The sequence below is a fragment of the Phytophthora infestans genome, genomic scaffold (genome assembly GCF_000142945.1).
Source record: "Phytophthora infestans T30-4 supercont1.19 genomic scaffold, whole genome shotgun sequence".
NCBI classification, from domain to species: Eukaryota; Oomycota; class Peronosporomycetes; order Peronosporales; family Peronosporaceae; genus Phytophthora; species Phytophthora infestans.
In genome coordinates this window covers 1,012,286-1,033,932 of record NW_003303740.1, presented here as the reverse complement: position 1 = coordinate 1,033,932, position 21,647 = coordinate 1,012,286, and the positions used below count along the sequence as shown (strand labels likewise).

The window sequence follows — 21,647 nt, the reverse complement described above, 5'->3', positions numbered from 1 at the left end:
CATAACTTCGATAGCTTTAGGGAGTCGGAATATCCTTTTAGACGCAACACTGGACGAGTTTGTCCCCGATCCGCTTTCGAGACCGCTGCTTACGCCTCGGTATAAGTTTCGAATTTACTATTTACGAGGTGGGAGGCCTTATTTGATAGCGTACGAGTATATCCCAACGTGCTAGAAGCCCGGCAGAATTAAGCACGACAGCATCATTATCGCATCAAAGAGCAGCTACTCTTGCACTCGATCCAATGAGCAAGTGCCAGTCTTATAGTGTTTTTACGGTCGCTGAGCATATTCAAAGGTAGCTTCGAGGCAAATGCTGGTTTTTCGACTGAGGAGTTTGAGTTACTATGGCAAATACTAAGCGAAGCTGCTTCACATCACCTTTAGTCACAATTATAATGTTCAACATCGTGGCGGCTTCCAATTAAAACCAGCACCTAAGCCTTCGAAGACGAGACCACACTACCATAATGCAGCGCATAGCAGCTCTACCAGCAATAGCCAGCCCAGAAGCTCAGTCAGCTTCATTACCTAGTGTTAAACGCGTATTCTTCAAGGGCGTTTTGTTCGGAAGCAGCATCGTCACCAACGGAGACGCAACAAACCACGAACAAGCAAAACAACTCGAACTTTTCCACGCGCTTCGAGCGACCAAAAGGCTTACCAGTATTAACCGGCAGTATCCGCAGTTCGAAGAGCTGAAGGTTTTCGGATGTTATCTTACAACATTCGTGCAACATGCATATTCACCGCAGAAGGCTTTAAATATTATCGTAGAGCATTCTCTCAACATGCACATTCGCCGCAATGCAACGAAGCAATCGATTTCGTCTAACCTTTATTCAGAAGATTCACGATTTGCATACGTGCTTGAGCTTAGCGATGCCTATGGTATTGAAAGCGCCGGAGATGATTCTAAATCAGATATCGCAAAATCGTGAGAAGCCTGTCATCGATCACACAGCTCGATCTGTCGTTGAAGCGCGTAGCAACCAGTCTCTTATTCCAGTAGCTCTTTAGGCAACACCAGCGAAGTAAAGTGGCTAAAGATATGCTTGTCAGAGTTCCCTGAGTGCACGCTTGCTACCGCGCTTACTGGAAGAAATTACGATGTCGGTGGAGTATTTGGATATCGATCTTTTAAATTTGCCGAGTGAACTTGGCCGTTCCGTCAAACTACCCGGTGGAGGCTAAATATCTCGTTTGAACCTTTAGTTATGAAGGAACCCATCTGCGAAGTAAGAACCGAGTATTCTCGGTTGACCCAGCCACCATGAACAAACTTCTTATCATATTGTGAAAACTACTTACAGTACTTCGAGCACTGCCGAGCTCGGCAGCACTCCATTGGTGGATAGTACTAAATATTTCCTACAATATGTAAAGATTGAAACGGAAAGACGCTACAGTAAAATTGGTAATAATACCTGCGGGTGTGTACTCATCATGCGCATGCTGTAAAAAAACGTGAACGTGATCAAACACGCGACTTAAAATTCGTATCAGGCTAATTATCTCATTTTAGCCATGGACACTTCAGCAGGAGCTTCTACTTTAATAAAAATTCATACTCACTTTACATCACTTTCTATTTTTCAATTACTGTGTGCTTTAAATTATGGAGGTGTGCGTAAACTGTGAATCTCCCTGGGTCCCCAATAGGGTAGTGTACAAATTCGCCAGCTCATTTTGCGGAGGGATATTCGCAAAGTCCGAAAAGGTACTGCTAGCAAGATAAAGCAGTGAAGATAGCGGCAGACCACGATGCCAGCATGAAAATTAAGTTTAAGCTGCCTCCTTCTTGTCGTACCAGTATTACCAATCATGAAATTCCAATCACCGCACTGCGATTTAGCAAATTTGCCACAGTGACCGAAGCTACATCCAATGTGTTTTTTCCCAGTAACCGAAGGAGAGAGCAGCCTGTCCGAAGCAATCCACCACCGAAAACGCTGGCAACGGTGAATCTTAACGCTGCAGAAATGGCAGAAGGATCCGGTGAAGCCATGTTATTTGTTTGAGACGCTTACACTATTTACTGAATAATCAACCCGTAGATGTTTCAGTACGATTAGCGCATTCATCAATCTTTCATGCAGACCACTACACACTCCATCTAGCTCAAAACGTAAGTGACGCTACAGCATCCAATGGTTGAGCCAATCGAATGTGGTAGTAATCAGGAGAGACACTGCTGCTGTGGAGTCTGATAAGGCCGGACAACCGACATAAGGCGCCGTGTTTTAGGCTGTGTAGGCACCGCGCGATATCCTTACACGAGACAAGTTCATAGTTTAACCAATCATACATCGACAATAAGGCGTGCAGTAAGCAATTTGAACGTACATTATTGGCGTATGTAGCTATTACTTGTGTCTTGGATCAAAGAAATAAGAGACAGGATCCTTTCATTCGGGAACTATTACAGAATCGAGGGCGCCAACACTACTAAGTAGATTATAAACGATCCGAAAGGGTTGCCCTGAGCAGGAAGTACATAGTATATCATCAGCAAACACAGTCTGGCACCGATACTATCACTGACAGGCAGATGTTCGTTTTTTACAGCTTGATTGCACTGGATTGCGAGCTCTACACTTGTCACAGTATACTTCGTCATATATAGCTGTTCATGCGACTAAATAGCCGATCATCACAACGTGGATGGATTGGCGGTGTCGTTAGTGTTCTGATCGTGCCTATATCAACAAGCGTTAGCTACAATGTCCGATAATATAGTACTGATCAGCTGGCAGTTATTGCTTTACCTTTAGACTGTTCGCACGCAGTAACAACTCGTTCAAACTGCGTCTGCAAGAGTACTGTTGATGTTGGCTTGGACAGTCAGTTGCTTTGTAATAGTACATTGTGAGTAATAATTTTTTGCACCTTTTGCGTGATTTGATGATTATGGGGGTGGGCGGGGCGCAGCCACGGGACATAGGCCGATGATCAACAAGAGAACTCGGGCAAACTCGGTTTTCGATGGTTGTGGGACATCACTCAGTAAAAGCCACAAATCCCATTACTCGCTCGATCCTGTCGGCCTTAGCCTACTCCTTGCGCTAGAGTCGCACGATGAAATACGACCTATAGTACTGCTGGTGCTGCTCGTGCTCAAACACGCAATCTTTGAACTGGTCGGGCTCGACAGCGCCAACTCCGAGCTGGACTCACACAATTTAAACGTCGTCTGTCTTCGTTTGGCCGTACGCCAGTCCCGCAATTGCCCACTTGCATCACTTCGTCCTACACTTCGGCACTCTGGCCATTTATGATCAGCATTTTGGACTTCCATTTGCCTTCAATCGGCACCATTCTTCTGAAGTTCGCCTCATTGCCCCCCCCCAAAGTTTCCCGGCGCTTGCCCTTCTTCAACTTAATATCCCCCTCAAATAGATCCATGGGGTCGGTTGATTCATGCCGCGTCGTCATCAATAGTTTTTTGACCTACCTGTCTCACTGCCCTGCTAAATAACGCACCTAGTAGAAATAGTTTTTAGTAAAAGTTGTCTTCACCATCGGTTTTTATGGAGGACCCTGGGGTCCGACTAATGTATTTAATTGAAGAACAAGAGTAAAATGTGTTTGTATTGTGCTATAATGCACTTTTCCTCTGTGACCTATCTATCATGTTTATGCAGGATGTTCACAACTGTCAATCGTGTATGATTAATTGTGAGGAGGTGAATGGGGGGGGGCTATTTCGTTGCAACGCGCAGCCTTTATCGTACCAATATTCCATCACCAAGACACGAATTGTTATAAAAGCTTGCATTTTTGCGACAGCCTCGATGTTTAGCAAGAACCGAGTATCAGGCGTACTTAAGCTGTTGAAATAGTATAAAGCTAAATTGTGAAATGAATTAGTAGTTTTAGAGCGATACAGCTCTCGTAATCTCAGCTAATCTATCCGTTTTGTTGTCCTTCTCGCGCACTGTGCCCGCGCAGAAGAAGGGGCGCGTGCTGCGATAGCCTCACGTTTGCCTCACAGGCATAAATGGCTCGCTGCGCGATAAAATCTGTACCGGGTTGGTCGATATTATTGGCCTATAGAAAGGCGCGGCTAGTATTACTACAAATTAGTATAGTTTAGTAATGAATATATATATATATATACATATGTGGGGCAGTTGTGGAAACTTCAAGAAGCTTCTATCCGTCTGAGCTGCGGGGGCGGCACTTCCCACCAAACGCAACTGTGACCAGCTTGGACGATACTTATCCGCTCAACATATTTACCGGGGGAAATATTTACATGCAATACTTGGGTACGCAAGGTCAGATCCCGGGGCTAAAGGCAGCATGATAAAGCTCCTGAGGCGTGCTTCGTGCTCATTTTAAGATATTGGCGCTTTTTTCAAAATAATGCGGCGGCATTTTCATGGTCACTTACCAGGAGAGTTTTCATTCTCCTCCGGAATTCGTGTCTTATTTGTCGCCTTGAGTAAAACAAATATGAGCGTGCTCGCCAAGATCTGTTGCTTTCAGTAAAATTGTGAAAAGAGAACAATTTTGCTCCTAACGCGTTATATGATTGGCACGGCTGAGCACATTATTGCAGCTCACATAGCATCTCATTGATTGGAATTTCATATTCGGACAAACTGACCAATGGAAGCCGTAGTTTTGGGTCACATTAAGTAACTTTTGAGCATCTACGCCGTAAATATGTGAGACGGACGCGTACGGTCTTCAGCTTGTCGGTCAGTGAGGTGACCTATTCGAACGATAGACAAGCTCGAGCAATCTTCACAGAAATCAAGCGACGTACGGGCACCAAGCAGTCGAAAGCCAAGAGCAGTCAGCGAAAATTGTATCCTGCTCGGAAGCCAACGGTTTGCTATGGTACCATGCTATATTAGACGAAATGCTACGAGTCGTAGTACATAACGATGTCAAGTTGCGCGAGCCATTTGTCAGCGAGTGTCTAGACGCCAAATACGGAGGTCGTTCTGGCGCGGAAAGCACGTACCTGACGCTTGCGTAGCGCTGGTTCTAAGCCAAGATGCTGAAATCAATTCAAAGCTACATAGCAGAATGGGAGACATGTAGACGCAGCAACTGCGGCTGCTAAAGCCCCCGGGACTGGTAGAACCTCTGCGAGTCCCGGACGAGCGATGGAGGTCGATCTTGATGGACTACATTACCTATTTCCAAAACAAAGCGAGTGAATCGTTGTTGACTGATTGTCGCAGCGCTGTCATTTCGCATCGACTACGAAGAAGGCAGACGCCGAAGGCATTGCCCGTCTCTTCATCGATCATATCTTGAAGCTTCACGGTATACCAACTAGCATTGTGTCCGACCGCGACAGAAAGTTCGTTTTCAAGCTCTGGCAGCACGTCTTCAAATCCATCGGGACAACGCTCAACGTGACAGTAGCACGTAGCGATAGTCAGACGTAGCGGGTGAATCGAACTTTGGAAGCGGACTCGGCGGTACTATGCCGAACCTGCTGGGATATATACCTCGCTAATGCTGAGTTTGCTGTGGGCTATACCGTCCATAGCAGTAACAAAATGGCGCATTTCGAAGTTGATCTTGAATACATTCCACTTAACCCACTTCAGCTTGCAGCTGGGAATTGTAGTAAGGTGTAATGGGCCCCTCCATTACATAGGTAGGTAGATTTTTACATAAGTAGGTGCATCAGCACACGACTAGCGTGTGCTGAAATGCTGTCATGCCATTGACCGATATATGCAGACCCATTATTAGCCAATTGGATTATGGCGTGTATTTGAGTGGCCAGGGCTGTGGCCTTGGTCCTAAAATAAAGTCAGAGCTGATTTTTCCTTAAACCTAAGACTCAGTCGTCCTGCTGCGAGCTTCCTCAACACTATAGTGTAAGCAAGTAACGGAGTATATACCTGGCCCGTTACATAAGGTCCCAACTAGTCGACATGGGGCTGCGTATTACGAGCGCCAAGCAGCTCTTCTTCGGCGGTTTTAGAAAACACTTGCAGGAGAGAATGCGCGACGTGTACGACCAAAACCGAGATGAGCAAGTCTTTAAAGTTGGCGCCACGTGTACTTGATTACAAAACTCTTGGGTCCCAAACATACCGGAAGTCGAATTCGACCAATCTTGGCCCGTAGTGGATGCGGCCATGCACGGTCGTGAAGATGATATACAACCACGCGTACGAGCCCTGCATTCAAGCAGGGAATTAACTCCATCCAATCTTCAGCATATAATTTTTAAATTCATGGAATGAGATCTCTCGGTTGTCGCGGCCCCATGATGTTATTCTGGACGACGGAACCGTCAGCTCGTTTAGCGGATACTCAGCAAGCGCACTCACAAACGACGAACGCATCTTCTTGTGGAGTGGGTGGGTAAGGTGGAGCGCATGTGAGAGCCAATTAATTTGTTCTCTCACAGGTACCGAATCTCATTGCATACTTTGAGGCATGCAGAAGGAAGTAGCGACGGAGACGGTGAACAGCAAAACCTTATAAAAGAGGAGGGACAAGAACCTATATGTGTTAGGTTCTTGTACTTATCCCCTACCATTTCTGTTGTTTCTTCTTCTCACGACGCGCTTTCCTTCGATTGGTCTGTCGAGGCATGCGGCCCAGCCTCATCATGCTCATTCTTGGTTTTACCGAGATACCCCACGTTGGACGACGGCTCTGGAGTCACCGGCGGTTAAAATTCGTCTAGTATCAACACATCGACGCCTGGCCTCTACCCGAGGACGATAAAACAATGTCCGACGAGGTCGCCACCAACACTCGTAAGGTACACTCATTCACGGAGTGTTTAAACGAACGTCTGGAACTGCTCCACATCCGTGTAAAAATTTTCGAGGCGACTCTGGAAGAGAACATCGAAGTCCGAGGAAGAATCGTGGTGCTGAAGGAGGCGGCTTAATTTCGTAGCTCCAGCACGATAAACACCATCCGCGGGACTAGAATTATCGAGCCCAGAGACCTTTCAGAGATCCGTAGTCGTCGGCGCGAGATCACGTTCACCGAGGTGAAAGAGAGCAGCACGGACGGCATCCATGAAACTGCCACCAGCAATAGAAGCAATGTCACGGTTTGCGAAATGTTTATTGTAGTAGCTGGCGAAGATCCCAGGCGCAGATCGTCTCTTCGCTGCATAACTTGGTTTATGCGACGCGAGAACTTTCGTTCAAGCTGTTCCTGCCAAACCCAGCTCAGCTGAAGAGGCTTGACTTGTCATTCCACGAGAAAACAACGATGGAAAGAGTCACCGCGGACATCATGGAGCTACCCGATGTTTACCTCAACCGAATAATCCAAAGGAGCGTTTGGATCGTATTGGCTACCGCGACTGTTGGCTGGGCGCAGGAGGCAGCGCATGCAGATGCCAATTGTCAGAGTTGACACCATAAATGAGCCGAGAGCGTGGTCTAGCAGGATCAGTTCCTCATCACTACCCTCGGCACCAAGACCAGGGTCTCCGAATTTAGCACTTTTTAGTAATACATCACGCATGAGCAGCTTTAGAAATGGCTGGGGAGAAAAATAATTAGGAAAGTAACTAAAATAAGTACTGCATTAATCTTTGCCGGAAAATAAATTAGTACATTTAAGGTTTTTGCTGTCGAAATAAATAATTTACAAATATTTATGTGAATAATGTTATTGACCATTGCTATTTTTCGGAGGCCCTCGATGTGGCCACATCACCTTTTCGGTAAAATGTAAGCTGAATGTTGACATTGACATCTTTTACTACTCAAAATAGTTATTTTTTCTAAATATAATACATGTACAATATTCGTTTAAGCCAGCACTTGTTTTTACAGACAGCCCCCCCCCATCAAAATGAAATATCCGGCTGGGCACCTAATGAAATATCCGGCTTGGCACCTACCAAAAACTTTACAAACGAAATTCAAAAATATAATAAAACGACCTGTTAAACTGTTAGCAAAACGTATTCGAGGTTGATATTTAAGAATTGCCTCGTACTGTACTTTTTAAGCATCGGTATCTTTTAAGTGCCACCGGTGCTTTGCTTGCTGTTTACACCGCGTGTACCTTCGTATGTTCCTATTGAAAAAGAACCAATCGGTGCGCGTGCCGCTCATCAGTCCTGGTTCAATTCGGTATACTGCCCCAGCGCCAAACTTGGCGATCAAGCTGTCAGAGGTGAAGCTCTCCTCCGCCGATTGAGACAGGGCTACACGCTAGAATCAAGCACAGGGATCTGTGTTCTGCAAACGTGTTGTTGCGCGCAACAACAGCCCAACGACTCATGCAGTCAAAAATGATAACATGTACAGTACCCATCCCGGCTGTTTATCAAGTCATTTATTTTAACCAATGATGTTTTGATAATTTATTTAACCAATCCTCTTAGCCTTTTCCGACGGGGACATGATTTGTGCGACTTGGGTTTGAGCAATTGCACAAGCAATTGCGAAAATGGACGCCTTACAATTCTTAAGTCTAGCGTGACTGCCTCCACCGAACACTTCACTTCAAGGGAAACAATTCGTGTGCCCCACATAAAAAAGGATGCAAGTGGTGCTTGGTCATTCGACAATCTGCTCCCAACAGCAAAGCTTTCGTCTTCGCCTCACAATGCTGGCGCGCCAAGTACGCTCCCAGAAGCGCTCGCTGCAGCATGCGGCGGCCGCCGTGCCACGCGCGTCTTCGATGCTTCATACGCGCTTCCTGTCGGCTCCGGTCTCCACCGAGGACCATGAGGACGACGAGGAGGCAATGAGTAGCGGCGAGCCTACGGGCTCTGAGAACGACACGCTCGACACGTATTTGACGACGCTCAAGAAGTACAACCCGCCCATCAAGACGGGTCTCAAGGGCCTCAACATCATCCACGACCCTCTTTACAACAAGGGCACAGGCTTCCCTCACGTCGAGCGCGACCGCCTCGGTAGGATAAGGCTAGTGGTCGATCTGCTGCAATGTTGCAGCCACGCCTAACATTTTCTTTCTCTGCAACTGCTTCTACGCTACAGGTCTGCGTGGCCTGGTGCCACCGCGTCGCCTGAAGGTGGAAGCGCAGCTTACCAAGCTGTACGACACTTTTTGTCAGGAGAAGGACCCGCTTGGCAAGAGCCGCTTCCTCACAGACTTGCACGACCGTAACGAGACGTTGTTCTTCCGTCTTCTGATCAAGCACATGAAGGAAATGGGTGCGTACTTGTAACAACCCACGGTTACTGTCCATCCAATTAACACTAGTGCATCTCTGACTTAAACTTCAGCTCCCATCGTGTACACGCCCACTGTCGGCGTTGTGTGTCAGAAGTTTGGTCACCTCTTCCGTCGTCCGCGTGGTATGTTCTTCAGCACACGCGACCGTAGTCAGTTCGGCGCCATGGTGCACAACTGGCCGTGCGACGACGTGGAAGTGATCGTGGTCACAGACGGTAGCCGTATCCTTGGTCTCGGCGACCTTGGCGCCAACGGCATGGGTATCCCTATCGGAAAGCTGGCACTTTACACTGCTGCTGGAGGTATTGACCCGCGTAAGGTCCTCCCGGTGATGCTGGACACGGGAACCAACAACAAGAAGCTCCTCGAGGACCCGTACTACCTCGGTGTGCAGCAGCCACGCCTCACCGGTGAAGCGTTCTGGTCCATGGTGGACGAGTTCATGCGCGCTGTGCGTCATCGCTGGCCCAAGGTGCTCGTACAGTTCGAGGATTTTTCTAGCGAACACGCAGCAGACGTTTTGAACGCGTACCGTCTGAAGCAACTCTGCTTTAACGATGACATCCAAGGCACGGGTGCTACAGTGCTGGCTGGCGCCCTGAGTGCTTGCAAGCGTGTCAAGATCCCGCTCAAGGACCAGCGCATTGTGATTCTTGGTGCTGGTAGTGCTGGTCTGGGTGTGGCCACCACGTTGCTCCAGGGTATGCTACGTGAGGGTATGACGACCGAGGAGGCTCGTGAGCGCTTCTACATCCTCGACCAGCATGGTCTACTGGGCGAAACTCGCGAGTCTTTGAACGCCGGCCAGCAGTTCTTCTCTCGCAAATATATAGCGGACAAGACGAGTCTTGTGGACGTAATCAAGCAGGTCAAGCCCACGATGCTCATGGGTCTAAGTGCTGCCGCTGGTGCCTTTACAAAGGAAGCTGTGGAAGAGATGGCTAAGCACACGGAACACCCGATTGTATTCCCGCTATCGAACCCCACGTCTGTGGCCGAGTGTACGGCCGAACAGGCCTACGAATGGACTAAGGGCAAGTGCGTGTTCGCTAGTGGCAGTCCGTTCGACCCTGTCGTTTACAACGGCGCGCAGTACAACATCAGCCAGTGCAACAACATGTTCATCTTCCCGGGTGTGGGTCTTGCAGCGTCGGTGATCCAGGCTAACCGCGTGACGGACGGCATGCTCTACGCTGCTGCTAAGGCGCTGTCGCAGTGTATGACTCCGGAGGAGATTGCGAACGGCCAGGTGTTCCCGTCTGTGGAGAACATTCGTGATGTGTCGCTCAAGGTGGCTACTGCGGTCTGTGAGACTGCTATCGAGGAAGACGTGGCCGGTTTCCGGCCGACGATCCGTCGCGGCGGAACCCTGGAGGACTTTGTCGCTTCGAAGATGTACTACCCGACGTACCACGCGCTGGTCGAGTAAGCGACCTAGAAAGAGTTGGCGATGCGCATGCTTGGTGGATGGAGATGCGAGTTTTTCGTAGTGCTTGAATGCAACAGCTCGACGTCCACGTATGCATGCTCTCTGAAGCCAGGAGAGAAGTTACAGAAGTACATGTACAAACATCTTCCCAATGGGTCACTAGGGCCCCGCTCCATTACAGTAGGAGCTGCGCGAAAGCCGTTGAATTATTCTCCGCTCTAATGCTGCAGGTAACGCCTCAGCAAAGATGCAGACTCCAGATCTTCATCACAGTGCTGGGATGATGAACTCCTTGTCGACAAGTGGCATCTAATCGTGTTTTTGTGCTTCGTTGTTAGTCATACTGCGTTGTCATGCGGCACCAACCAGCAACTCCAATGCACCTCTAGTTCACCTATTGCCAGGTGTGTGTGGGGCTACCAGGGCAAACTTCGATACTAGCACGTCGAAGAGCTCTCCGTCGTCGTCGTCCTCTGTCTTCCTCACTGCATGGAGACAGCCGGTCACGGATCCGCGTGGGGCGTCGATGTCTACTCCACTGCCGTATTCGAATGTCTGACCTGGTGCCAGCAAAGGTGTAGCGCCTACGATTCCAGGTGAGTTGCGGGGCAGTGCAACCCGTTGCCCCTTCTCGCTTTCGAACGTGTATTGGCGTCCCAGAATCTGAATCGAGCACTCCTCGTCTGGAACACACAAACGATACGTAAGCTTATGCAGTCGCACGGTGCGGCAAAAGACACGACGATCCAAAGCGTTCTTACTTTGGTTGGTGATGGTAACCCGGTACGTGAAGCGGTAGGTGTTCGAGGCTGGGTTGCTGTGGCTCTGCACATACTTGCTGGATGCCTCGATACGGACGCCGTCGGTCACAGTCACTGCAAATATGCAACGGCAACGTGAGGACCACCACCATTTCATCACCAATCCTGACCAAAACGTACCACTGGAGCATTGTGCCAACAAAAGTTGGTCAGACAATTCGCTCAATGTCCTGCAACATTCAATATATCCCTGCTAAGTTATCTACAGTCGAGCCGAAGCATTGAACACATTGCCGCGTACTCAATTGCTTCGTCCAGCTTCGCACTCGCATCCTGCCACACGAAAAAATATCAGCTTGACCGTCAATAAGTCGGTCAACACCTGCACTTTGCTACCTTTTGGTCATTTATATGCATATTCTGCCGAAATGCCGTCTGTATGCTCTTAACGACGTCGACACCGGGCGAACCCATGCGAAATGCATCGTCCCGCAGCCTCCGGAACTCCTCGAGCGACGTGAGAACCCTCGGATCGTTCGTGCCCCGTGTCTCCTCCTGCACTGGTAGCGGCTCCACGAAGCCCCCAACTCCCCACTGCTCCAGCTTCAGCTCACGACGAATATTGAAGTGCGGCGTGCGCTGCAGCCCACGTGCGTCACGCAGCAGACATCGGTAGATAGCGCGCACTGTCGCCGCCGAAGGCATCATCAATGCTGATGTCTCTACACGAAAAAATACTTAAATGTATGTCTGCCACACTAAAGCAACAACATAACGTTACTTCCAGGGGGAAGATTTTATAGCTTTTGAATAGATCTGTAGCTTCTCGTCATATACAGCGTAATGGCGGAGACGACGACGACGCGGGGACTGCCCGAGGAGGTGGTGACGCACCCTCTGGTGCTGCTCAGCATCGTGGATCACTACAACCGTGTGGCACGTGACACGAGCAAGCGCGTAGTCGGCGTGTTGTTGGGATCGACGTTCCATGGCAAGTGCGACATCACCAACTCGTTCGCTGTGCCTTTCGACGAGGACCTGCGGAACCCAGGGATCTGGTACCTGGACCACGATTTCCTGGAGAGCATGTACCAAATGTTCAAGAAGATTAACGCGAAGGAGCGCATTGTGGGCTTTTACAGCTCGGGCCCAAAGATCCGCAAAGCCGATCTGGACATTGACGATTTGTTCCGTCGCTATTGTCCAAACCCGGTGCTGGTTATCTGTGACGTGCGTACCAATGTGGAAGGTCTGCCCACCACAGCCTATGGCTCCATTGAGGAAGTGGAGGAGGACGGCAAGGCCATCAAGCGCGTCTTTAAGCACATTAAGTCCACTGTCGGCGCTTACGAGGCCGAGGAGGTCGGTGTCGAGCACTTATTGCGCGATATTAACGACCCGTCGGTGAGTTCATTGGCCGGACAGGTGAAGCACAAAATGACGGCACTTAACGGACTGAAGGAGCGACTAGAGGAGATGAAAACGTACTTGGAGAACGTAGTGGCGGGCCGCTTGCCACCGAACCACCAGATCATCTACAACATGCAGACCATCTTCAATCTGCTGCCCAATCTCAACATCGACGAGCTCGTGCGCTCCATGTTCATGAAGACAAACGACATGCATTTCGTACGTATAAAACCCCGTTTCGACGCGAAAATAAGCGGGTTTTATTAACGTGTTTTTTTTACTTGCTGTTACAGGTCATCTACTTGTCATCGCTGATTCGCTGCACGATCGCGTTGCACAACCTCGTGAACAACAAGATTAAGTACAAAGAGTCGGAGGAAGTAAGCTTTACGGACAAGAAGGAGGAGAAGAAAGAAGCGACATCGGACAAGAGCACAAAGGACAAGGCGAGCGAAAAGGCCCCGTAGAGTTTTTTCAACCCAGAAGCCGCCAGTCATTTCCAATGAATTGACTTTTCTACATTTTTTTTTTTGCTGATTCCTGTTTCAAACGCCCCTTTCTTTACTGTATTATGCCAAATGAACGCTGACAAAACATTGGATCCGATGTTTATCGGAGACTCTGGCGTGAAAATCTGGGGTACTTTACTGCACCTTGCAGTCGTCTCGATACTCCTACACGTCGATCACTTCCGAATTCGCCTTCACCTCGACAGACTCCAACGCATTTTTCAAGAATTTCTACGATAGCCAATGGAGGTTGAAGAAAGCGACAAGCAACCGGAATTCGTGTCGAACACCTCAGCAAGTGAGTTCATGGCTGCGGGTCCCGACGCCTTTCACCGCTATGTGGCGAACAAGTTGAGTGTTGCTGCGGGACCGCTGCCTCGACTTGAGATTCGAGTAAAGAACCTCTCGCTGGCAGTGCAGACCCGCGCTGTGTATGACACGACATCGGGGCTCCCGACGTTGCCTACAGTATTACGTCGAGCTGTGGCCAAGACTCTCGGTGGATGGTGCGTGAAGAACCAAGAGCAAGACAATCGCTTTATTCTTCGAGATATTTCGGGTGTCTTTAAGCCAGGAACCACGACACTCGTTCTTGGGCAACCAGGATCGGGGAAATCATCACTTCTGCAGTTGCTAAGTGGCCGGTTTCCCCTTGAGAGCGGAGATATCACTGTGGAGGGCGACGTCATGTACAACGATGAGTCTCGTGGGTCTCTGGCCACTCGCTTACCGCAGTTCGCTGCTTACGTTCCTCAGCAAGATCTACACTTGTCGACTCTTACGGTTCGAGAGACACACGAGCTCGCTCATACTTGCAACACCGCGTACTTTGAGAATCACGTCGAGGAGCTCTTGAGTGGGGGTGCACGTAAGGAAGACAACGCCGAAGCCCAAGCTACGGCACGCTCTTTACTGCGTTGTCTGCCACAGATCACACTGGAGCTTCTTGGCTTGCAACACTGCGCTGACACGAACATTGGTGGGCATCTGCAGCGTGGGGTTTCTGGAGGCGAGAAGAAGCGCGTCACTACCGGAGAAATGCTGGTCGGGTTCAAGCTTGCCTTGTTCTTGGATAATATTACCACGGGTCTCGACAGCGCTGCAGCCTTCGACATCATTTCAACGCTACGAGGTCGAGCTCGCTCCTTTGGTCAAACGGTTGTAGCTGCTCTGTTGCAGCCTGCCCCCGAGATCTTCGAATTGTTTGACGATGTTCTGCTACTGATGCGCGGACGGGTAGCCTACCATGGCCCCGTGCAAGAAGTTCGAGGATACTTTGAAAGCCTTGGCTTCTACTGTCCACCCGGACGTGACTTTGCAGACTTCTTGATGGATCTGGGCACAGATGAACAGCTTCGGTACCAAACCGGTTCAGCTCAAACCCCTCCGCGTACGGCGGAGCAATACGCTGCAGTGTTTACGTCTTCGTCAATCTACCAACAGGAGCTGCAACAATTGGAGACTCCAGTGGATCCTAGTATGGCTGAAAGTACACACAAGTACATGGACTCGATTCCTGAATTCCAGCAAGGTTTTATGGCTAGTACGTGCACCCTTGTGCGTCGCGAGATGCTGGTTCTGAGTCGCAATGCTGCGTTTGTAGTCGGTCGAGCTGTGATGACTGTGGTCATGGGACTTCTGTATGCCAGCACGTTCTACGACTTCGAGGCTACCGATGTGCAAGTGATCATGGGCGTGATCTTTTCGGTGATCTTCTTCGTGTCGCTGGGTCAGGCAGCGCAGATCCCAACGCTCTTTGAGGCACGCGACATTTTCTACCGTCAACGTCGCGCCAATTTCTATCGATCGTCCTCTTTCGTGCTTGCTAGCACACTGAGTCACATCCCAGTGGCGTTATTCGAGACACTAGTCTTCGGGTCACTCATTTACTGGCTGTGCGGGTTTGTTCCCGACGTCGAGCTCTTTGTACGGTACGAAGCGATCGTGTTTCTCTCCAGTTTGGCATTCGGTGCTTGGTATTTCCTACTGGTTGCATTGACTCCCAATATGAACGTGGCGATGCCAATGGCGATGTTATCTGTGCTCTTCTTCGTCATGTTCTCGGGTTTTGCCATTCCGAAGGACCAGATTCCGGATTATCTCATTTGGCTTTACTGGGTTAGCCCCGTCGCGTGGGGGATTCGTGGACTGGCTGTGAATCAGTTTCGAGCTCCACGCTTCGATGTCTGTGTCTACGAGGGGGTTGACTACTGTACTCTTTCGGGAGGAACCATGGGGGAGTACTATCTGTCATTGTTTGACGTCCCAGCAGACAAGAAGTACGTAGATCTCAGTATGGTCTTCGTTGTTGGTTGTTATCTCCTCTTCTTGGGTCTTGCGGTATGGGCTCTGGAGCATCGTCGCTTCAAAGGACCTGAGGATGGAGGTGTGGGATTATCTGATCGTGAAATTGACAATGGAGACCAAAGCTCGGAGCCCCAAATCGTAAAACAAGTCAATGAGAGTTCGTACGGACTGGTGAAAACTCCTCGAGGGACAGAAGCGGTGGATATCACGGTGCAACTTGCCACTGGTGACTACAAACGCAACTTTGTTCCAGTAACATTGGCGTTCGAGGATATCTGGTACTCTGTGCCTATGCCTCATCACCTCAAGAAAGCAGCTCCTGATAAGGAGGATATTGTCCAAGGAGATGAAGAAGTTATGGGTCAAGAAAAAACGCAAGATGATATGCTACAAATTCTTAAGGGTGTGTCTGGGTTTGCACGCCCTGGATTCATGACCGCGCTCATGGGATCTTCTGGCGCCGGTAAAACCACCTTGATGGATGTCATAGCACACCGCAAACCGGGAGGTTCAGTACGTGGACGCATTCTACTTAACGGCCACGAAGCTAGTGACTTGGCAATGCGTCGTTGCACGGGTTACTGCGAGCAAACAGACGTGCATTGCGAAGGGGCTACATTCCGCGAGGCCCTAACGTTTAGTGCCTTCCTTCGTCAGCCTGCAGACGTTCCCGACAGCGTCAAGCGAGACACAGTCCGCGAGTGTCTAGAATTGCTGGACCTGCACCCCATTGCCGATCGTATCGTCCGCGGAGCGTCGATGGAGCAGCTCAAACGTCTCACTGTCGGTGTGGAGCTCGCTGCCCAACCCAGCGTCTTATTCCTTGACGAACCCACCAGTGGACTAGACGCCGCTGCTGCTAAAGCCATTATGGAGGGCGTACAGAAGGTGGCACGATCCGGACGAACAGTGCTCACCACAATCCACCAGCCGTCCGCTGAAGTCTTTGGACTCTTCGACAGTGTACTACTGCTACAACGTGGTGGTCGAACCGTGTTCTTCGGTGATGTCGGACCGCAATGTCGTGATCTGGTACAGTACTTTGAACAGCTTCCCGGTGTCGCTATTCTCCGGCCCGAAGCTAATCCAGCTACCTGGATGTTGGAATGTATTGGTGCGGGGGTCAACACTGGCGATAAATCTTCTGTAAACACGTCAGTCGATTTTGCGGATCTTTTCGAGACGAGCAAACTTCAAGAGCAACTGGATGCAACGATGAAGGAGCCTGGTGTGGCATCTCCTTCGGACGATCACTCAGAGCCGACGTTTACAAGCAAGCGAGCTGCAGGGGCTCTCGTCCAGCTTCACTTCTTACTGCAGCGCAGTTTCCGGTCGTACTGGCGAACGGCGTCCTACAACGTCACACGTGCCGGTATCTCGGTTATACTCGCACTGATCTTTGGAGTTGCGTTCCTTGGAGCCGACTACGGGTCCTACGCTGGAGCCAATGCGGGTGTTGGTATGCTCTTCATTGCAACGGGGTTCAATGGAATTGTGTCCTTCTTCGGTGTCCTCCCTGTTGCAGTGAGCGATCGCGCTTCTTTCTATCGAGAACGTGCCAGTCAAACTTACAGCGCGTTTTGGTACTTCATTGCCGGGTCGGTTGTTGAGATTCCGTACGTGCTGGCCAGTACACTGCTATTCTCCGCGATCTTCTACCCCATGGTTGGCTTTACGGGTGGCTTCGTGTCGTGGCTGCTTTTCTGGCTCAATACGGCACTCCTTGTCGTACTACAAGTGTACATGGGTCAGCTACTGGCCTACGCACTGCCAACTGCAGAACTTGCGATGGTTGTCGGGGTGGTGGTTAACACTGCCAGTTTCTTGTTCATGGGCTTCAACCCTCCGGTGAACTCCATTCCAGCCGGATACAAGTGGCTCTATCAGATCGTACCTCTACGATATTCCTTCAGTGCTCTTGCTGCTCTTGTGTTCGCAGATTGTCCGGTTACAGGCGACTCGGACATCGGTTGCCAAGATTTGACAAACGCACCTGTCACCCTCACGTTCTCAAACGTCAAAGAGTACGTGGAGTATACGTTCGGTGCTAGGAACGACCAGTTGGCGCGTAACATGGGCGTTGTCGTGCTTATCATCGTGGTTCTGCGACTTCTGGGTCTACTGGCGTTGCGGTTCATCAACTATGAACGACGTTAGCCATAATGTTGGTCAAATCTATTTGTCAGTGCGTTATTTCGGGGCTATAGCTTGCCCTACTAAACGATCTAGGCGCAGGACTCGCCCTCACCGTCCGAGAGACCGAGCACATAGTAGTGCTTATACTGTTTGGTCTTGTCGTACTTGTAGCCGGGCCCGATGAACGGGTAGTCGGCGTAGATGTAGTCGCTCGAGGCCTTGAGCCAAGCAGCCACCACGCTATTCACAGACGTGTAGCCGGCACCAACGAGCTCGGCAGCGGCGGTCACAGTCAAATTCTGCGCCTCAAGGCGCTCCAGCTGGCCGGATCCGTCCGTGCTGGACGTACCGATGAAATTGTTCGTGGCCATGTCCTCGGCGTGGACCTGAGCGGCAGCAGCCAACTTGGTGTTGATGCACACAGCGGCAAGGCCCTTCTCGGCGCGCTTGGCGTTGACGGCGCTCAGCATCTTGGAGCTGTAGTCAGCGACTTGAGCATCGGCCGAGCTGACGAGAGCCACGAGAGCGAGTGCGAGGAAAGCCTTCATGACGATTCTTGTACTTGTCTTGGAGTGGTGGAGGAGAGTTGGTATTGTGCTGCAATTTGGAGAATGAATAGAGAAGTCGGAGGGGCTTTCAGAGCGGCATGCAAGGAGCGGAACCGTGAGGACTTATACATTATAGCTGCACTGAAAAGAAACGCACTCCACAACATGCAAAGCTCAGGATCACTAGAACGAATTTCAGATGGGGAAGTACGCTTCTGAAAAAGCTAAGCATGCGTTTCTTGGATGAAGATGGATAGAGACGCAATGGCGTAGGATTCCGGCGTTACGACAGTGCTTTAAGTACCCCGGCATTGCGTTCATGCAAGCATCCGAAGGAGGCCTTGGTGCAGTCAAAATGCTACATTGATGTGGTCGGTTGTGCTACGCTGCCAGCGTCGAAGTACATTAGACCAACGTAGCAAGCCTATCCATTGTCAAGTGCCCCAGTGACGAGGCAAATCTGAAGTTGCCGTTGTTGAAGCGTGTGTAACAATCGGTGGCCGTTCGAGAACACGACTGTAGATACATGTACTGTACAGTGTCCCCCTATGAGCGTTACTTGGACTTCATATACCCCTTGATATTGATATCGGAATCACAGGGATGGGAGAAATAAAAGACAAAACATCAGATTACCTATACAAATTTATCAGACGACTCCTACGCTTATTGAGGAGACATCAAAAGATTACGAGCAGATTGCAATCATCAGAATTTCCTGAATCAGGAATCACCGAAGTGACAAACAAGGCTTCGTTTTTCGTGGTAGGGGGGGGGGGGGCTCGGATAAGTACATGTGCAAAATCTTTTCTTATTGTAAAGTAACAAAAGCAGCCTCCTTCATCACGCGTTGAGTTTCTTTTCTACAGACTGAATAGTTTCGGTAGGCATCGCTCGGGTACCGATTTACTGGCAAGACTCACCCTCAGCGTTGGCGAAGTCGAGCACCCAGTAGTGCTTGTACGTCTTGGTCTTGTCGTAGGCGTAGCCAGGGCCGATGAACTTGAAGTCGCTGTACACATACGCGCCAGACGACTTGGTCCAGGTGGCGACAACAGCGTCGGCGCTAGCCTGACCGGCAGCAACAAGCTCAGCCGATTGAGCTGTTTCAATACCCTGGGCGTCGTAACGCGTCGTCGGAGTAGAACCGTCCGAGCCCTTGGTGCTGACCTTGTTGTTTTTGGCGTTGTCGTCCGCAAGAGTTTGCGCCGCCTTAGCCAACTTCGTGTTAATACACACGGCAGCAAGGCCCTTCTCCGCGCGCTTGGCGTTCACAGCGTTAAGGAGCTTGGTACTAAAGTCAGCAACCTGGAGCTCACGAACAACATGGTCCTCGGTCTCGGCGTTCGCCATACCGACAAGCGCGACAACCGCAAGCGTGAAAACCCCCTTGATGTTCATCGTGTGAGAGGCTCTTGGATTCTTGTTCTTGAAGGAGAGATGTGAAGCGCAGCGCAAAATTAAAAATGAGTGGATCCATAGCGTGGCGAGAGAGCCCTTCCCCCCACTGGGGCACGGGTCTGTCGTGGATACTGCGCAGGCCTGCAAAGCCCATGATTTCATGATTTTTTGTGCAAAATTGGACCTGCGCCGTAATACTGATGGGAAGCATACATGTACTTGTACTGTACTAATATCCTGGCCCACGATTCCTGCTTACAGGTTGGTACATGTACATGTAGTGCGGCCATTTGGTGAATGCATCATTTTTCACGGTTGCCCCTAGTGCACATGACTTGCCGACATGAAGCTAAAAAAAACCCTCAATAAATCCTTTCATCACATCATCATGCTGTACATTGAGAGTTTCTGAGTGGAAGCTCCACGTCAACGGCAAATCCCAATAAAACTTCAAGCAACGTTGATTCCTCGGCGAAAAAAAAACTCAGTGCAGCAGCAAGTTTAAAAAGAGAAAATAGGAGAAACACACGTCCATCGCTGGGATAACACACACGGGGCTGGGCGACGTGGGTGCCATAGCCGCGGCGCCAACTAAGGTGAGCGGGTGCGAGGCGCGTAGCCGCAGCAAACCCGCGCGGAGAGCCCGCGAAGCAGGGCCGCGCGGTATTTGCGGAGGCGGGCCCAGCGCTGAGCTCACCAGCGAGCCGAGCACTACACTTTCCAGAACATTCTATCTCCATATTGCGAGCGCAGCGAACCGCGGGGGGCGCCCAGCCAAGCGAAGCGCGGCTGGTCCCTTTTCTGCTGTGACCTCTAATCGTCGATTATGTCTTATTGCGACACTCAGAAGGTCAAAATTATACAGAAGTCAAGTCAAATGATTTGCTGTGTGCTGAAACAGTAAATACATGTGTTTGGCATGTTCTGTCGTTTAAAAACTATTTTCGGTATTGTACATGAACCGGTATCTGTCGAAGTAAGCATCTCCGATGTGATGATGACTATCTAGTGGAATATAACTGTACTATTTCATATAGAGAAATCGTACATAACTGGACTGGTTGGTGGAGAGTAACTCCCCCACCAGAACACCAGACTCTATAATTCATCACTTCTTCTTTTACCAAGTCCACCACAAGCGTCTTCTCCTTCTACACTCAAGACTTCCTCTCCACTATGGCCGCCTAAACCACTCTACTTTTGTCCTCACTCCGTACTGTACTGCCCTAACAACTCTGCGCAAATATCCCTCCAACAGTATCAAAGCAGCATAAGCGAAAACGGTACAGTGTATTATCGAGGATACCCATTTTTTGGAACTTTTGGGAAAGTACCGGTATTGCAGCCTGAACCCACGCCTCAGCGAAAGTTTAATGGTACTGTACTGTATTGTACACGAGAACCAGATTTTATTATTAAACATTCGAAACTTCTACTTCTACTGAGCTATCAATTCCTTTTCTGAGAAAGGCAGAGACTATTGACGAGGAATTAACTTTAGCAAGTAGATTGGGTCCAAAATGGAAAAATAAGTAGGTGCGTTTTTCAAAAATAAGTAGATTGACACCAAAAATATAATGCATCATTGCTAAAACCAAATAATCAAATTTAGAATGACCGTTTAAAATTTAAGAACATATATCAAAGTCTTAAAAGTAATATCGTACGATTCGCACAAGGCCACACAGGCCCAATCGTACGATCATACTTATTATTGCTACTGTTGGTACTACCTAGTATTTCCAGTGGAGCTCACACCCAGGAAACATTGTCCACTTGATCGAGCTAAAAGAAGACATGACCGTTCTACAGCCAGTCCGTTTCGCAACTTCTCCTGGCCAATCAGTTTTTAAACCCCATCGCCTTGCCAGGACGAGGTGCTCACGACCCTTCATTAATCATTTTTTGAGCTCTCGCAAAGACTGATTACGTGCACTGTTAGCCAAGCCAAAATGTCGGAGACTGCAAACGTGTCACCATTATC

The 21,647-nt window shown here is 49.6% G+C and overlaps 6 protein-coding genes across 6 annotated transcripts; 3 read left to right on the top strand and 3 right to left on the bottom strand.

The window, feature by feature from the left end:
• Positions 1-8,565: 8,565 nt before the first annotated feature.
• PITG_11065 (NAD-dependent malic enzyme, putative) lies at positions 8,566-10,591 on the top strand (the record flags this gene model as incomplete). Its single annotated transcript, XM_002901803.1, has 3 exons — positions 8,566-8,878; positions 8,964-9,140; positions 9,213-10,591. 3 exons carry the CDS (start codon positions 8,566-8,568, stop codon positions 10,589-10,591), a joined length of 1,869 nt encoding a protein of 622 aa, XP_002901849.1.
• Positions 10,592-10,981: 390 nt separating this feature from the next.
• PITG_11064 (uncharacterized protein) lies at positions 10,982-12,057 on the bottom strand (the record flags this gene model as incomplete). Its single annotated transcript, XM_002901802.1, has 5 exons — positions 10,982-11,274; positions 11,353-11,466; positions 11,533-11,582; positions 11,654-11,685; positions 11,749-12,057. 5 exons carry the CDS (start codon positions 12,055-12,057, stop codon positions 10,982-10,984), a joined length of 798 nt encoding a protein of 265 aa, XP_002901848.1.
• A 108-nt stretch (positions 12,058-12,165) lies between these two features.
• On the top strand, positions 12,166-13,229 carry PITG_11063 (26S proteasome non-ATPase regulatory subunit 7; the record flags this gene model as incomplete). Its single annotated transcript, XM_002901801.1, has 2 exons — positions 12,166-12,981; positions 13,056-13,229. The coding sequence occupies 2 exons, from the start codon at positions 12,196-12,198 to the stop codon at positions 13,227-13,229; spliced, it is 960 nt and encodes a 319-aa protein (XP_002901847.1).
• A 475-nt stretch (positions 13,230-13,704) lies between these two features.
• PITG_11062 (ATP-binding Cassette (ABC) Superfamily) lies at positions 13,705-17,735 on the top strand (the record flags this gene model as incomplete). Its single annotated transcript, XM_002901800.1, has 4 exons — positions 13,705-13,746; positions 13,797-15,675; positions 15,727-15,863; positions 15,981-17,735. The coding sequence occupies 4 exons, from the start codon at positions 13,705-13,707 to the stop codon at positions 17,733-17,735; spliced, it is 3,813 nt and encodes a 1,270-aa protein (XP_002901846.1).
• A 68-nt stretch (positions 17,736-17,803) lies between these two features.
• On the bottom strand, positions 17,804-18,262 carry PITG_11061 (uncharacterized protein; the record flags this gene model as incomplete). The annotated part of the gene is made up of 1 exon (XM_002901799.1): positions 17,804-18,262. One exon carries the CDS (start codon positions 18,260-18,262, stop codon positions 17,804-17,806), a length of 459 nt encoding a protein of 152 aa, XP_002901845.1.
• A 791-nt stretch (positions 18,263-19,053) lies between these two features.
• On the bottom strand, positions 19,054-19,713 carry PITG_11060 (uncharacterized protein; the record flags this gene model as incomplete). Its single annotated transcript, XM_002901798.1, has 1 exon — positions 19,054-19,713. One exon carries the CDS (start codon positions 19,661-19,663, stop codon positions 19,169-19,171), a length of 495 nt encoding a protein of 164 aa, XP_002901844.1.
• Positions 19,714-21,647: the final 1,934 nt, after the last annotated feature.